This window comes from Morus notabilis, unplaced genomic scaffold (genome assembly GCF_000414095.1).
Source record: "Morus notabilis unplaced genomic scaffold, ASM41409v2 Scaffold382, whole genome shotgun sequence".
Classification (NCBI taxonomy): domain Eukaryota; kingdom Viridiplantae; phylum Streptophyta; class Magnoliopsida; order Rosales; family Moraceae; genus Morus; species Morus notabilis.
Window position 1 is genome coordinate 411,071 of NW_010364200.1, and position 16,695 is coordinate 427,765.

Here is a 16,695-nt window from a genome sequence, read left to right on the forward strand (position 1 = left end):
CCCTTAGATGTCGCCTCATTCAAGGTCCCCTAGAAAATTTTGATATTAGATTGGCATATATGAAAACCATCAAAAAATTGACCACCGGGACGAGCATCACCGGTCAGTGAACCGACCCAAAAAAGCCTCCTTGACTTAGTGCTCGTCTTCATCTTTTCAAACTGATGATCGTTTTGTCTGATCAAAAAATTCAAAATCACCGATTACAAATCGAAGAATAGCCTAACATACGACTAGATTTGACAGTAGTTCTTAATCTGTCATTCTATCTTTTGACAGCAGTTAAAATTGTCATCAACTTCTTTTTTTCTTTTTTTCTTTTTTGTACTGGTTGGACTTGGTATGTTTTGCTATTTGTTTTTGGGCTTTCTCCACGGTGAGACTCTCTAAAAAAACACACCAATAGAACACCTTATTTTAACCGTTAAATTACTTTTTCAACGGTTAAATTTATTGCGAGAACAATTTAACTGACTATTGAAAATTTATTCTAATGGTCAAAATATGATGCTCCACTAGTATATATTTTTTTTAAAAGATCTCACCGTAAAAGCTCAATTGTTTATGATGTTATTTCGGCCAATTTAGCCCATGAATAAAATTTGTTATTTCCCCTAAAAGCTGATTTTTAACCATCACGAGCGTTGTAACCGATTACCTTTATTGGGATCTAATGCAAAATAATCAAATTCTTACTTACAAGTCTAATCTCGATCCCCCATCCTTCAAACTAAATTGTCAATCTAAGAGACATGCACGAGTTTAGACTTGATAGGAACTACACTCCGGTCGAGACTACCTCACCATAATCAAGTCCCACTTGTCGACCTGTAGGCCTGTTCTATTCGCGGGTCTAAGTTAAGATTTGAGTTATTTATGTGAAAGAAAAAAATTGAATTTAAATTTTATAAGAAAAAATATTATAATAAAAAATTTAAATTATAATTTAAATTGTAAAAAAAATGAGCATATAATAATAAATGAATAATAAACACACACATATGTATATTACCATTTTACAGCAAAGATGGGGGAAGGCCCGGCAAGCGTCAATGAAACAAGTTTCCACGTAACACGCAAATAAATAAAAAATATACTCACATAAACACGTAGAGCGCGTAACTCTAATAATAATAATAATAATAATAATAAAAATAAAAAATCATTAATAAAACGTTTAACTTATTAATTTAAAATTATTTTTAATTTATACATATTTTAAAATATATATTATAATAAATTATAAATTATAATTTAAATTATAATATGAATTTTCGTACTAAACGCCTCATAAATTAATTATGCGGATGGAAGAGTCAGACAAAGGCGTCGAGTATTCGTACCTCCAATTTGTCTGAGTGTACTTTATCGTACTCTTCTTTATATATGCTACCTAATCCTGTGTAGCTCTAGTGTGAACTATTTGACCACGATTTCAGGCTTTCTCTATAGTTAATTATAATAAACTCACAATCACATCCTCTCATTTTCTCTTCAAGAATCAATTTTTTGTCTTCCGTTTTGATTCGAAAATCGCATGTGGGTCGTGTTTCTGCTGCTGCTGACAAATTTGGACTCTGAATTGCCTTTAATTAGCTTTTCATTTTCACAAGTCCATTTCTTTTTAGTCTCTCTGTTTCCTGCTTCTCTCTCATTCTCTTTCTCCGCACTTTCTTTCCTTTTTTAACTTAAAATCTCCACTATCTTCCCAAATCCCATTTCGTTCTTAATCACATTGTACCATATCTAGCATTTTTCCAAGCCCATTTCTTCTTCCTATACAATCTTCTGATTTTCAACTCTTTTTTTTTTTTTTTCCCCCACCATGGCCAAATCAGAAGCTTCTAATGCCGGGTGCTTTTCAGGCATAATAAGGAGAATGTTGTGCACAGGAAATGTTCCAACACACCCATCAGACCAAATTACAGATAATTATTCCAAAACAACCATACTTGACGACATGAAGAAGCTAAAGAAAGACGAAAAGAAGCCCGAAAGCCAAGCTCAATCCGGTGGTGGGCCCAGCATAATTGCAAAGCTAATGGGTTTAGATTCTCTGCCCGCGGACACAAACTGGGCTCCCAAAGGAAGAACCCCAGATTCGTTTTCCCGCAGCAGATCAGTGAACTTCGCAGATTACTTGTTGAAGTTTGACTTAACCGATCAATCTCATTCTCACCAGCATCGCCGGGTGAGAACCTCCGTGTCGTTTCGCGAGGTCCCGGCGTCGTTTCGTCAGCAGAACCAAAACCATGATTTCCTAGTTGTTTACTTGGATAATTCAGATGATTCCTCCAAGGAAATGAAGAAATCTGAGATGGGATTTAGAGAAGAGAAGCAGGGGAAGAGGAAAGAGAAGAGTATAAAAGAATACCAGAGCGTGAGATTGAAGAAGGAGAATGAGAAGACCAACAACAGGATTTCGAAGTTAAAGAATGAGCCGAGAAAGAGAATTATGTCAAAGAATTCGAAGACTTTTAAGCAAAATGGAACTAAGGTTTTGGGCTCTGTTTTGCCTCGCAAGAAAAAGGAACAGAACAATGTCGGTGTAAAATTGAAGGTTTTGAAGCCACAAAACCAGAAGAAAGCACCGGCAAAATTCGCAAGAAAGCGAGAGAATCGACAAGTAAGAACGAAGATTCAGCCAATCGACAGCAATCCAGAAAATCTAAGCCCTGTTTCTGTTCTTGACGAAGTTTATAATCTGTACTCAGGTCAGTCTTCAGTTTTATTATTATATTCATATGGCGCATTATTCACAGGGCTAATTTTCTTATATTATTATAATTATTATTTTTGTTTTGTGTTTGTCAAGACTCAAGTTTTTATTGTATTTATTAGGGCTAATTTTCTATTAAATAGGCATAGTTATACATTTTAATTATTAGTGCTGGCTCACTTATTTTTCTTATAAAGTGAGTGTATAATTACAATTTTAAAAACAAATCACATCAAAACATTGATATCAACACTTGTACATATGCACATTTATCATCATCATCATTATTATTATTATTAGGGTTACGCACATTTTTTTAATGGCTGATTAATTTAATGTTTACAGAGGGACATTCAAGGGCAGAGAATCCATACTTAAAGACGGAACGTGAATTGAATGTTTCGTACGATAATGAGCTTAAATTGAGAAGAGTTGTGAAGAAAGACCATGGGAAAGCAGAGAATAAAGACATGGAGGATTTCACAGAGTTGGCTGAACAACTGCGCAAGTTAGCCGAGGAAGATTTGAGTCAGACATATTGGATTAGTGCTACTACTAGTACTACTAGAGCAAAGAATGTGCTAGATTTTGAAGGCCTTGAAGATATCTGCATGGAATTTGAGTGGCATATTCTTGATGTGCTATTACACGAGGTTACTAGTGAAATTGTTGAAATTCTTTAGATTATTGTTTTTGGTCGCTTGTAACACTTGCTAAAAGCTCTTTACTTTTTTTTTTTTCTTTTTTTTTTTTGTAAATATCTTAATTTTATAAATTTTAATAAGAAAATTATGTAGCGTGCCATTAAAATCTAATAATTTTACATTAACGACTTTGGACGTTTGGTTCATAGATTCAGAATCATAATTCAGAACTATTCTCAATTTACGTGTGTTTTTTGTGTGAAAAAATATTGTAGCGAACCACAAATCATAATTCGAATCATGGCACAATATGTTAATAATTTTACTATTTTTTTTTTGTAAATACCACTGGTTATATTTGTTGGTTTTAAAAAAAAAAAAATTAATACTCTACCACAATATCTCCAAAAACTAGAGTCATAGGTGCCTGATTATCTTTGTCAAGAAAAAAAATAATTTGATAGAATTTTAAAAAGATATTTAAACTGATAAATTAAGTGGCATATATGTTAAGTTTATACCGTTGCAAGGCATATATTGTTCGAGTTTTCAATATTTAAAGAAAAATATTTAAAATTTTATTGTATTAAATATTATCACTAATAAAAAGTGAGTTATATTTAAAATTTCCGTTTATAATATCCATCTTTTATTAATATATAGTGTTGAGCATCATCTTAGCAATTCCTCATAGTGGACAAGAACGAAGGTAATACTTCTGTCTGTATTAATGTGAATGGGAACTTCGGAGCGTGTGAATGGAGTTTGCCGACTTTGCTTACTACGAGACATGCCACTGCTGTTGTTCCTCTGCTGCAATATAGAATTAATATTTGCTAAGATTAAGGCCCCGTTCACTTCACTAATTCGAGTTTAGAATTCGAGTTTTGCTACAGTAAAAAGTTCTCACAAACAATCACATCTAACTTTTTTGTTACAGTAAAAAGCTCTCACATAAAATCACATCTCAACTCGAATTACAAACTCGAATCAGCGAAATGAACGAACCTTAAAACATATATGGATGAGATATTCAATTCTGTACAAGCAGTTAAATTTTTAACTACTTGGAAGTAGCTTCACGAACCTTTTCAGAAAATGATAAATGATGATGGTAGCACGAACCTTTTCAGAAAATGATAAATGATAGTGGTAGCTGAAAGTATAGTACGGGCACAACTGTGGTCAGAGTTGCCAGTTTCCCGCGTTGAAAATTTAAGACCGTTTAGTTCGTTGATTTAAATTTTTAATTTGAATTGAGATGTGATTTTATGTGAGAGTTTTTTTCTGTAGTAAAAAAATTAGATGTGATTGTTTATGAGAACTTTTTACTATAACAAAACTCAAATTCTAAACTTGAATAATTCCTGCCTCCTTATTCTCTCTCTCTCTCTCCGGAACATAAGGTAAATTGCAGAAATTTGTGTTAAGTTTGTAAATAAATAAATAAATAAAAGTCACTGAGAGGTTCCATTTAGTTTATTGATTCGAGTTTTTAATTTGAGTTGAGATATGACTTTATATGAGAGTTTTTTATTGTAATAAAAAAGTTATATGTGATTATTTTTAAGAATTTTTTACTATAATAAAACTCAAATTAGTGAAATGAACGTGGCCTGAATTTACTCTTGCTTAAAATTACCATGCTGTTTATCTCATGGCAATGTGGATAGCAGATTGAATGAGATTTCTAATCCAAACAGGCAAAATCAAAATTCAACGTCGCCTAAATTTGGTGATCCAACCCCACGTGTTAGGGTAAAAATGTGAACATTTGTTAAAAGAAAAAAAAAAAAAAACGCCTTAACTATCCAAACATCTTTTCAAATTTTGTTTCATGCATGCTCAAATTTATATTTTAATTGTATATCCAAATACCAATTTTGATTGAAATTTAAACCATAGTTTTTTTGGTTTTCGATTTCAAACAAAAAGGTTTAAATTGTTTAAATTTGACGTGAACCAAGTGGAGTCATATTTCAAACTGTACTCAGGTTTTCCGATGAATTCGAAATTTATCATATTTATTCTATGGCTAAATTTAGTAAATAAGGTAAATCGAATTTCTTCTGATGAAGTCCCGAATTATATACAATTTTTGTAGTGATACTTACTTTTTTATTTCCTATTCACTAAGCTTTTGGATAATAAACTCATTTTTTATTAAATAATCTTCTTCTAGAATTAAAAATGTTGTTATTAACTAGTTTGGTTTAAATAATTTTTCTTAAATATTTCTTTTATACATTTAAATTAATTTGATCATTAACGCTTGCCTTCTTTTTTTGTTTTGTTTTTTGCGTTAGAGTTCGGTAAAAGGACTTACTAAATTCTTCAATTATATATTAACATAAAATAATGAATAAAATCTTTTATTAAATAAATAATAAATATCTTATTATATTTTATACTTTTATGACATCATTCTCAACAATTATAGTGTTTAGTAAAAGTGTGCAAAACAGTTTGCACATAAATCAATGCACTTTTTAAGTTATTTTAAGATCTTAGAATTTGTAGCTAGCTTTTAGATTCTAACTGCTGCTTTGCTCTATTCTTTTCACAATTTTAATTACAACTCAAACATTTTGCTATAGTTTTTTCTCTCAAAAAAATTCAAATTCATTTTTTTATGGGACAATGTTTTCTCTCATATAAATTCATGTAGTGCTTCTACTAAAAGCACAACAATCCCAAACTGTTAAGTCTTCGAGCTCACATTTTTTTTTGACACTTGGGTCCCTATTATGAAAATATTGGCAACTAGGTTGCATACTCTCATTTTCTTTGTAATGACTGAGAAAATCCCAGACTTTAAATAATACAATTTACGTGTTTAAGCCAATGATTTTTCTAGAAAATATTATGCTATATTTTGTGACTGAAGGATCTATGGAATTAACATCTGTATTCCTAAATTATGTAGCAGATTTCATGCTAAATTCATGTTTTACGATCAAGTAAATTCGATCGATAAATTCTCACAGTACTTTAAGGCGGAAGAATTTTCAGTACGTATATAGTTTGAGAATCTTAATTTCAAGAATCTTCAAGCGCAACACGATGTTAGCAGCGTATAAAAAAATGCTCTGACATTTTAAGAGATGAAAAAAAAATCCTTAATTGCCGGACAGCTAGGTTAAAGTCACACGAAAAATACTTGTAGTAGAAGGGTACAATGTGAGCTCGGGATTTGACACCGTCTGAAACAATGTCATTCCCGGGATATAATGCAGAAAATTCAAGTTTAGAATTTGTTTAGTCTAGAATAAATTTCAAGACTTGAAACAATTCAAAATATTGTGCGGGTAAGAATTTAATGTGATATCGAAGTAGTCAGGGATTAATATTGAATTTTAAATAAGCAGTAGAAAATGAACCGTCAGAAACTATAATTTCCTGTTGGCTAAGTATGTCCTTACAGCCGGTATAATTTTATCAGTTTCAAGGGAAACTTAAGAGATGAGACAAAAGTACAAGAGTGGGTTAAGTTTGGGTTGGATGAGATGTGATGTGATTGTGTTAGGTGAAGAGAAATTATGGCATACTTACCCCTTTCTTTTCTCCCACCTAGACTGGCCATGTAAGGAGGCTTTAAGCAAATTTTGCTTGATGAAGTTGTACTAAAAGATTAAATAAAGAGATGAATCAAATCACTTATTTATTAGAAGTCTCACTTGTACTTCCCTTCTAAAAACACCAACCGGCCATTTGACTTAGTTATTCTCAAGTCTCTTTCTTCCATTCTCCTCACCAAAATCGAGCCTTCCCCTTACCTCACACACACTCAAAAGTTTCCATATATCTCACCACAAATCCTAGTTTAAGTTGAAGAAGAAGAGGAGAATTTCAAAGGTGTTCAAGAGAGTTCTTCAAGGGTAATTTCTTAAACTCTCCTCCATTATTTTTCTAGCCAACCTTAAGCTTGAAATTATGGATGTAATTTATGGTTCCTTTAGGCTATGGTTGTAATAAGGGTGTGTGAGTTTTATGTTAGTTTTGTGTGTTTTGAAGTTAGTTTGATTAGCATTAGGTGGTATGAGTATGCTTGGTTAAGTTTGCTTATTTTGGGTTAGAGGTAAAAAATTTCCGGTTATTTGAACGCGAAAATGAGCATCCTCGAGCGAGATTTTTCAGTTATTCTAAGTTTGAATTTATAGTTCTCGAATAGTTCTTGATGTTTTGAACATTTTTCTGTTACCTTGAATAAACTCAGTTTTAACTCTAAATGTAAGTTTTAAGCCATTTTCAAAATGGCTCAATGCTGTCCAAAATAGCTTAAAAAAAAAACTAGCAGCCACTATGGCAGCCAAATGAGGCCTTTGGAGGCCGAATCTCAGCTTTCTCGAAAACAATAATTTTAGATCCCGATGAGACGAAGAATTCCTGTAAATAATAGATTTTTAAAATCTGACTCTATGATATAGTAAAATGCATATTTCAAAAACTGCACAGTTTTAACCGAACAAAACTAACACAATTTTAGTTTTTAACATAAGTTTATCCAGGAACCCAAGATGTGATTTCAGTAAAATACTATGGTTTTAGACCTCGCTTTAACGAAGAACAATCGTGAAGAAAGATTTTTCAAAAAGATCTACAACATAGTTTCACAGTGGTTTACAAACTAACCGTAAAATGACTTGTGGAATAGTTTCACAAGTCGGTATTTGAAAAGATATTTTATAATGTGATTTTAGTACTTTTAACTAGATAAATGAGTCAATTTTATAAAAATCGAATGATAGTTTCTTTTAAAAACGTAATAGTTTTCGAGCAAAACATCCCGACGGGTATTTACGAGCCAATATGTTAGGCCCTTAGAATTTTAAAGTTAGATGCGGGTCCAATGCCCGTATTAGTTCAACAACCCCGCTTAAGTCTAAATTTCTACGGTCTAAGAGTTAGAATGCCATTAATAAGTCTCTAGGCCAAATTAGGCCTTAGTGATTAACAAATCCAATAAGGTAAATTATGAAGAATAAGTTACTAGATTGGATAATTGATTTCAATCTAGACAAATGTATGTTAAGGGCAATTAAGGAAAATAAGATTTTGAGGATTTAATAAATTGATCCTTATAGTAAATTATCTTTCAGTAAAGGAAATGAATACATGCCTTAAGTAAAGGGCTAGATTTCCTTTATAAACTGCTAAAATAGAATAACAAACGATAGATAATCTCACACTCTCAATGGGTGTTCATTTTCAGAAGTAAGCAAGTAAGAGAATAGGTTGTTTGGCGAAAAGTGGATTCTAGCTCTGTAAATCAGGTAAGTAGGAATCTCGCCTACGGTATGAATAGATTTCAAATAAAAAGTTACACATGTTATATATGCTCGATTATGCTTTATGTTATAGTATACGATGACATGTCATATTGCATACACCTTAATAAGTCAAGTGGAACTTATAAGAACAAACTCAGTTGAGTGTCGTACCTGCCTATGAGAGGGAGGTAACTCAGGCTCCGCAAGGGAGAAGAAAAAAAAATAAAGTCCTCTAACAGGGCCGCATTCAGTTCAGTTTATAATCACGATGTCGTTGGGGACCTTGCAAACCCTAACGTCCCGATGATTGCGCGCAAGTGGTACGAGCACTCGGGCCCATAAGTAAGTAAGATAAGATCATATAATAAGAATTTAATAAGACATGATCATAATTAAACATAATTGGCTCATGCACATTTATTCATGTGAACTTATAGTTATTTTGCGAGAGATAGTTCCTACTTGCTGAGCGAAAGCTCATCATAGAATATTTATACTATAGGTAAGCAACTTGCACCTAATATTTGATGGACTGATGGCGAATGGATGAACGATGTAGAGATCGGGGAATAAATACCGCTCGCAATTATTTCCGCAATCAGTTTTACGTTTTAATAGTTTTGCTAATTATGATTCTAAAACTATATGTTAAATAATTTTGTGGATTATGACTATAAGCAAGCAAGCCTTAAGAATTAAGTACATACATATAGATATATCTATATGCTTTAAAAAAAAGGATAAATTAAGGTATGAATATTTTAATAAAGAAAGTAATTCGAAACTTATGTCTACTATAAGACTTAAAAAAATATATTATGTAAATTTTAAAAAATTCTAGTAAGTATAAGTTAATTTCAGCTATAATAACAGCTACTTAAGAGGGTCGTCACATTCTTAGCTACCCTTAGTCATCATGTGATGTTTTTCATTAAATACCAACAAAGCTCCATATAAGAAGGCTTTTCTTGGGATTCGGGTCCGTAAAAACTTCATTTTTGAAGAAAATGTCCTCAAAAGCTTGTTGTTTATAGGGATGATAAATAGACGGGACATGAAAAGTATGCTTTATTGTCTTTAGAAAGTGGGATGCTGGAGAAAAACTTTAAAAAGGGAAGGGAAGAAGTGATGAAGATTGTTTGAAATTATAGAAGGGGGAGAAAATTTAAAAATTTATGAGAAGAAAAATGAGTAGGAGAAAGTCCTTTTATAAAATTTTTTAAAAAGTTCTTCGTGTCACTTATTTTTTTTCTTGTACATTTGACCGGTTTTCAAAATACAATCATCGTATCTGCGTCGTCTAATATGTGATTTTTAAATTTATCTTCAAATATTAGGAGACGTTTAGTCATAGATTAGAATTATGAGATTATAACTATTTTTGATTTACGTGTATTTTTTATGAGAAAAAATACTGTAACGAATCACGAATCATGATTCGAATCGGGGTACGAATCCCCCAACCAAACAACTCCTTAGATTGGAATTAGTCATCCAAATCTAGAAATGTCTTATCCCTTTAAGTATGGGAGAACTTCAATTAAACCTGCGATAGGAACCACGAGCCATCATCATGTACCATACATTAGAACAAAATTAATTCTGCACGGTACTTTATGGACCACTTGACCATAGAATAAAATAATTATAAACTTCATTGTTATCTGCTAAGCTTTTCAATGTGTCTTAAGCATCTAGCATCTAACACATTTCATTAAAAGAAAAACATGTAAAACTAACATGCCTGGTATTGATCAGTAAATCTCTTACAATATGGGCTACTTTGACATAAAATCCATCCAAATTTATCTTCCTTATTGTTATTGTTATGTTTACTAATGATGACCCACTTTCTTAATTTATACACAGTTTTATAAATTCAAACTTCGTCACAAATAAATAAATACAGCCTTGTTCGTGCTAGGTGTTTCTAATTAAGTTGATCCCACAAATTTTTTTCTACGTCATCTTGTTCTTCCAAATTTGTTTCTCCAATTAATCCAGAATTAAGATTGTCACCATCATCTTCCACCAAGAAATGAACCCATGAAAATCCCGGTTGGTTCAATAAATTATTCCTTTGCACACTATTGTTCGGAGGCCACTGATCTGTCGTTTCATGTTTCATCAAAGAATAAGATGGCCCAAATTGGTCACGTAATGAAAGCCTTGGTTCCTGAAGGTTTGATCTCTCTTGGGTTTGATTTCTTGTCGTTTCAAACGATGGGCAGCTATCAGGGTTACTCCACAAGTTAGTGGGATTTAACGCACTCGAGCTGTTCGCGAAAATGTCTCTTAGAACACTCGAATTGGCCTGGGAAGATCTGGGACAAGTCATGACGTAGAGAGCAAAAGTAGGGACTCGTTTTTCTTCTTCTTTATGAGCGTAAGAGCAACCTTTACGCTTGCATGAGGTCATGTACCAGCAGTACCTGGTCCTGAAGAGCATGGGATGGAACCTCTGCTCGAGGATCCCGTGCGCGCAGCCGCAGGCGATTCCCCGCGGAGTTGAAATCGACGCAGGGAATGCAGCTGTACTTGTTCCACAGCAGGTCTCTCCACCCGACTTCGCCGTCGTGTAAGAAAGGGCATGGGGTGCATGGAAAGTTGCAAACAGTCCTTTTGCATGGCTTTATCTTGTACACGTACATCATGAATTGGGGTGTCATGTTTAGCCAACCATGTAGATAGGAGAAAGAGAAGTCCGAATTGTTGTCATGATCATCTGTTGTTATTGCTTCCTCTTTTGGGTTCGTCATTTCTTGCTGCTTTGTTCTATGGGATTTTGCTGTGGTTAGAGAAAACAAAGTGAAAATGAGAAGCACTCTCAAAGAAAAGAAAAAGAAAAAAAGGAAATGGGAAGCTTTAGAAATGGAGAAAAGAAAAAATAAACAAATAACAAAAAAGCAAACTCATATTTGGGTTCAATTTTTTTTTTTTCTCTGACTGATCTTAAAGCTTTGCAAAATTTTATGACAAAAAATGTAAGTTATATTATGATAAATGGCATTAGTAATATTTCACATGAAGAACAATGTGAGAGGCAATAAATATTATTAACATATATACCAATACCAATGATTATAAGTTAGTAGTGCCTTCTGAAAAAAAAAAAAAAAAAAAAAAAAAAAAACCAGCCGATTGGTGATCAAAGAACGAGTCTTGTGTTATCCACCAGAAACTAATCCTAAATAAACTTAAAGCAACAAAACAAAATACATTATAAAGTATTGATCAGTGGAATGAAGCTGCGGGTAAAATATGGTTGGAAAAAATTAATAAGCACATTTAATAAATCAACTTAATTCCTTCATACCAAAGTTGTATCAAATTAATTAATAATCTTTAAAATTGTAGAAAAGTGGCAGGTCTTCATTCTAGTGAAGGACATATAAGTTTTGAGTAAGCCATCTCAAAATGGAGAGAATAAGCTAAATTGCTATAATACGTATATGTGGGTGCATTTGTATGTATAACAAGGTGACTACTCATCAAATACATATGCACACCTTACATATATATATATATATACATATATATATATATATATATAAAAAGTGACTACTCATCAAATACATATATATACACAACTTACCCCAACAGTACACATACATATGTACACACATGTTTGTATATTTCGTTTTTAGTACATCGTACCTCTTTCTTCATCCACCGGTCGGGTACATTTTCTATATGATTACTTGGTGTTTATAAACTAGTTATTTATCGAACTCGAATTACATCCTTTCAAGTAATGAATCTAATTTTTGCAATTTTTTTCTCAGATAATAGTACGTTTTTTTTCATAAAACTTTTGGATAAAGCTTTTTTAAGATGATCGGACGTTACTTTTTCATATCAATCAAAAGTGAATATCTTTGCTTTACTTAAGAGAAAAAAATAAATATCGTTGCCTTGAAAGAAAGCTCTACAACCGTGGATAAAATGGTTTTATGAAAAAAAAAAAAAAAAAGAATACATTCAAATTTGTTATTTGAGAAAATATACACTACAAAACTTTTGGAGCTCCTTATCCAAAAAAATCTTCTTTTCACATTTAAAAATATGGTGAGTAAAACCATAAAGGAGATTAGATATGGCTAAAGCAATTTGAATAGTTCTGGAAAAAATAAATAGAGTGGTAATAATTGTAATTATAATTTTAACGTTATGACATAATTTGAAATAAACATCATACATTTTATTAATAAATTTGATGATAGTCATTCATTATTAATAATTATATGATAGTCGTCCAGTTTATTAATAAAACCATTATAACTTGACCGGCTCTCCTTCTCTCCATAATGAAATTTGGAGGTTTAGAATTTTGCCTATAAATCAGATAATTTAGGCAAAGGACATTAGAGCATTATGTGTGCCTCACATGCTTATTTCATCTATTTTTTAACGATTCTATCATGTAGGGACAGTTAGTACTTAAAATATTTGTAAAATTCAGGCAGTAATGTGACACTTAAAAGTTTAGTGAAAAAGTACTCAGACAAATTAAAATTAACCCGCATTCTCCCCCAACCAAAAAAAAAAAAAAAAAAAAAGAGAGTAATTTGTTTTCATAGTTCCTCAACTCTAAAGTTGATAACACTTTGATCCTTTATCTTTTAATTTTAACAAAAAAAAAACCCCTGAACTCTTAAATTATTGACAATTAATTTTTTGTCTAAATTTGTTAAAAACCTCACCGCAACAGGCACCTGCCCATCACGTGAGGCCATCTGACGTCTAAATCTTATCTTTTGAGTTGATTTGTTTAGGTTTTCATTCATTGGCTCTTGTTTTTTTTTTTTTGGCATTGATTTGTTGGGTTTAATTTTGGTCCTGTTTAGAATTGATCCCGTTTTTATTTTTTACATTTTTTAAGAAAAAAAATAAAAATATTTTTAAACAGTGTTTGACGCAAAAAAAAATAAAAAACAGAAATGAAAATAATTTTTTAATTTAGTATAAAATGAGAGAGAAATGAAAAATGACTTTTAGTCGTTTTTCATTTTTTGTTTTCGTTTTCTCCTCTCTCAAGCAGAGAGAGAGACATTAATCAGTTTTTGTATACTAAAAAAAAATCTCTTAATAAAACTATTAAACACATTTTCAAAAATAATTTCTGTTTAAGATTGAAAACGTTTTAATTTTTATTTTCATACAAAAAATAAAATCATTTTAAAACGAATTTCAAACGCGTTTTTTTATTTTGGGATAAGGGTTATTTGGATTTGGGTCGGAGGAAAAGATGAATTGCAATGAGACTATTGTGGAAAATGTTTCTACTTCAAGCTGCAGGGATGGGGTTGAAACCACGGTATTAATTTCTGAATCTCGTTTGTTAGAATCTGGTCCAGGAGTTCATGAAGAAGCAGGTTCAAGTGATAACGTTAATCAACTCAATTCGGCAATTGAACTAGAGGTATGCGTGAGAACGTTAATGTTCTCTTAGGCAAAAATCTGCTATTGTTGCTCAGTTTCGTTGAAGGCAAAGAGTTGTTTGGAGAGTTTAGAGTAATTCTAACAATGCTAGTTATTTCATATTTTTAGTTAAAATATTTAATAATTTAGTTAGAATTTATTTTTTTACACTCAAACCATTAGCTAAATGATTAACTATTTTAGAGAATTTATTTCACACTACTTAAATGTAGCTGATAAGAAGTAGCTAGCTATTTAATTTTTTGTATTATTTTATTTTTTCAAACTGTAATTATTAGTTTATCAATTCATCCTAAAAATTTAAACTATTAAAATGTGAGCCAATAATAATTTTTATATTTAAGAGAATGAGCAAAATAGATCAACATAAAAGAGAAATACAGATAAATTGGCCAAGATTTAAAAAATGTTAGTAAATAGGCCATTTTAATGTAAATTTGAATTTACACTTTAACTGGAATTCTGAAAATGCCCTTTGATTAGAAGCCTGATGAAAAAACACTTTTTTTCTCTCTCTACTCTTAAGTCTACTTTCTCTCTCCTCTCCTCTCCTCTCTCTCTCTCTCTCTCTCTCTCTCTCTCGATCTCCCTGCCTTGTCGTTGATCTCCGTTGAAGGAAGATCAAAGATCAGTACCGTCGAAGACGTCTGCAACATCGGCTCCTTCGCGAGCGACATCAACGATGCTCATTGGCATCATTCTCACCATTGATCCTCCTCAGCCTCGCGAACCCCGTCGTTGCTTCTGATCACGATGAGCAAATCTCCTGAATCCGAGGCCGATTTCAACGAGTTCAAGCGGCTAAATATAATTTCCCAATTTGAGTCTAGATATAACAGATTGTAAATTTGGAGTTTCTGGTCCTGTAAAATTTTTGGAAAAGCATATTATAAATCCGAGTTCTACACTAATTCAATGTATTTAAAATCATACATTGGCTTTTTAAGCTTTATTATAGATATGATTTGCTGAGTTTCATTAGATTTACTGGCGAGAGGCATTGTGATTTATCATCGTGTTCTAAGTTTCTAGAATCAGAGATTAGGAGAGAACAAGAATGAAGAAACGGGAGAAGGAAAAAAAAACAGGTAAAACTTAGAAGGGTAAAGTTAGAAAATAAAGAAGTTAAAACTAAAATTGGCCTATTATTTACTAATTCTCCGTAAATGTGTTATTTGCTTCCAAAGGTTTTAACAATTGGCCTATCTACTACAATTTCTCTTTATAACACTTTTACTCATGTGTAGGCTGAATAATGAATAATTGTGTGAGTAAATTAATTAAAAAGTCCAATACGTAAATATTTAAGTCTGAAATATATTAAAGACCCAACACGTGATGATAATTTAAATGGGGATAAAAAGTGCAATTACGAGGGTTTGATAAATGTAAAGGTTTTTTTAAAATTTAATAAAGTTATTTATATTTTTGAACTCAATAATGTCATTACCCCAAAAATGAGACCGTGATTATTAAAATTTAATTACAAGAAATTAACTTAATTAAACTGGACCGTTTAGCGAAAATCACAGAATAATTTCATAAATATCAATATATTTTGCTCCAGAGACTTTCTTTTACAAATAATATCAAAACAGTTCACAAATTTAAACTTACACATCTCAGGGGCAATGCCGACCAATACATATCATATACAAATATACAATACAACTTTAGAATTTAAAAAAAAATTGTAAATTTCTAATTAAAATAGGCCACCTCGTGTCTTGAGCCTTCAATCCGTTAGTGTGAGCTTGCCACGTTGCTAGTCAAGCTATTAACTCTAGACGGGGGAAAAAAATTTAAAACATGGGTGAGCCGAATGCCCAGTAAAAGAGTAAGAATGGTTTACAATTAAAACAAATTTAGAAACAATAGTTTAAGTATTTGAAATCCTCAATTCCAAACCTTGACACCTGCTAGGAATAAACTTAAAACTGAAAATCTCAGCAGGTGTAGACATCTTTTGAATAAAACGGGTAGCCACGTATTTTAAAACCCTTTTTAAAATACTAAAACTTTCTCAAATTCATTTCCAACAGTACAAGGAATCTAATCCTTCAGGTAATCAACAAGTACCAAGTACTTGTAATTCCATTTAAATTCTAAAGCATCCAAGGACTTGAAGTTCATAGGAGAAGACTAGAAGTCAAACACCAGTACTGGAATGCTCTGTAATAGTACCGGACATAAAATCTAACATATGTGCTAAGCCAATATACACCTCGCACGGGTTCTGGTCTTGCCCCTAAAGATACGATCTCCATATCCTACTCTTCAGGCAATCAAGCACACTATGTATCTAATTGCTCATCAGGTCAGTGTTTAAAAGTGAATTGCTTATTAGAACAGATCCACGAGCTCTACATGTTTATACACCATGCTCGAATTTATTTCTAATTCGAGACGTATTTTCTTTTCTGAAATTCCACTTCCGTAAACTATGATTCGCGAAGATCAAGTTTTCCAGAAGGTTTTTCATATATGTATGATTACTCCACTTATATTTATTCATAGAATTTTCAAAAATCTTCTTAAAATCACTTATCAAGAAAAATTGAATTCTTCACCAAAAGGAAGAATTCCTTGAAACACTTTTAAAAAGGATGAGAAATACATT

At 31.9% G+C, this 16,695-nt stretch overlaps 1 protein-coding gene across 1 annotated transcript; it reads left to right on the forward strand.

Moving 5' to 3' along the window:
• The first annotated feature begins 1,498 nt into the window (after window positions 1-1,498).
• On the forward strand, window positions 1,499-3,436 carry LOC21399449. Its single transcript, XM_010105956.2, has 2 exons — window positions 1,499-2,714; window positions 3,065-3,436. Exons 1-2 carry the CDS (start codon window positions 1,826-1,828, stop codon window positions 3,400-3,402), a joined length of 1,227 nt encoding a protein of 408 aa, XP_010104258.1. The 5' UTR covers window positions 1,499-1,825; the 3' UTR covers window positions 3,403-3,436.
• Window positions 3,437-16,695: the final 13,259 nt, after the last annotated feature.

What these genes read in the sequence shown, in the direction of transcription:
- LOC21399449 (XM_010105956.2), top strand. Translation starts at nt 1,826, where the DNA reads ATGGCCAAATCAGAAGCTTCTAATGCCGGGTGCTTTTCAGGCATAATA. An exon ending in AGTTTATAATCTGTACTCAG is followed by an intron (nt 2,715 to 3,064) that starts GTCAGTCTTCAG and finishes TAATGTTTACAG; the next exon opens with AGGGACATTCAAGGGCAGAG.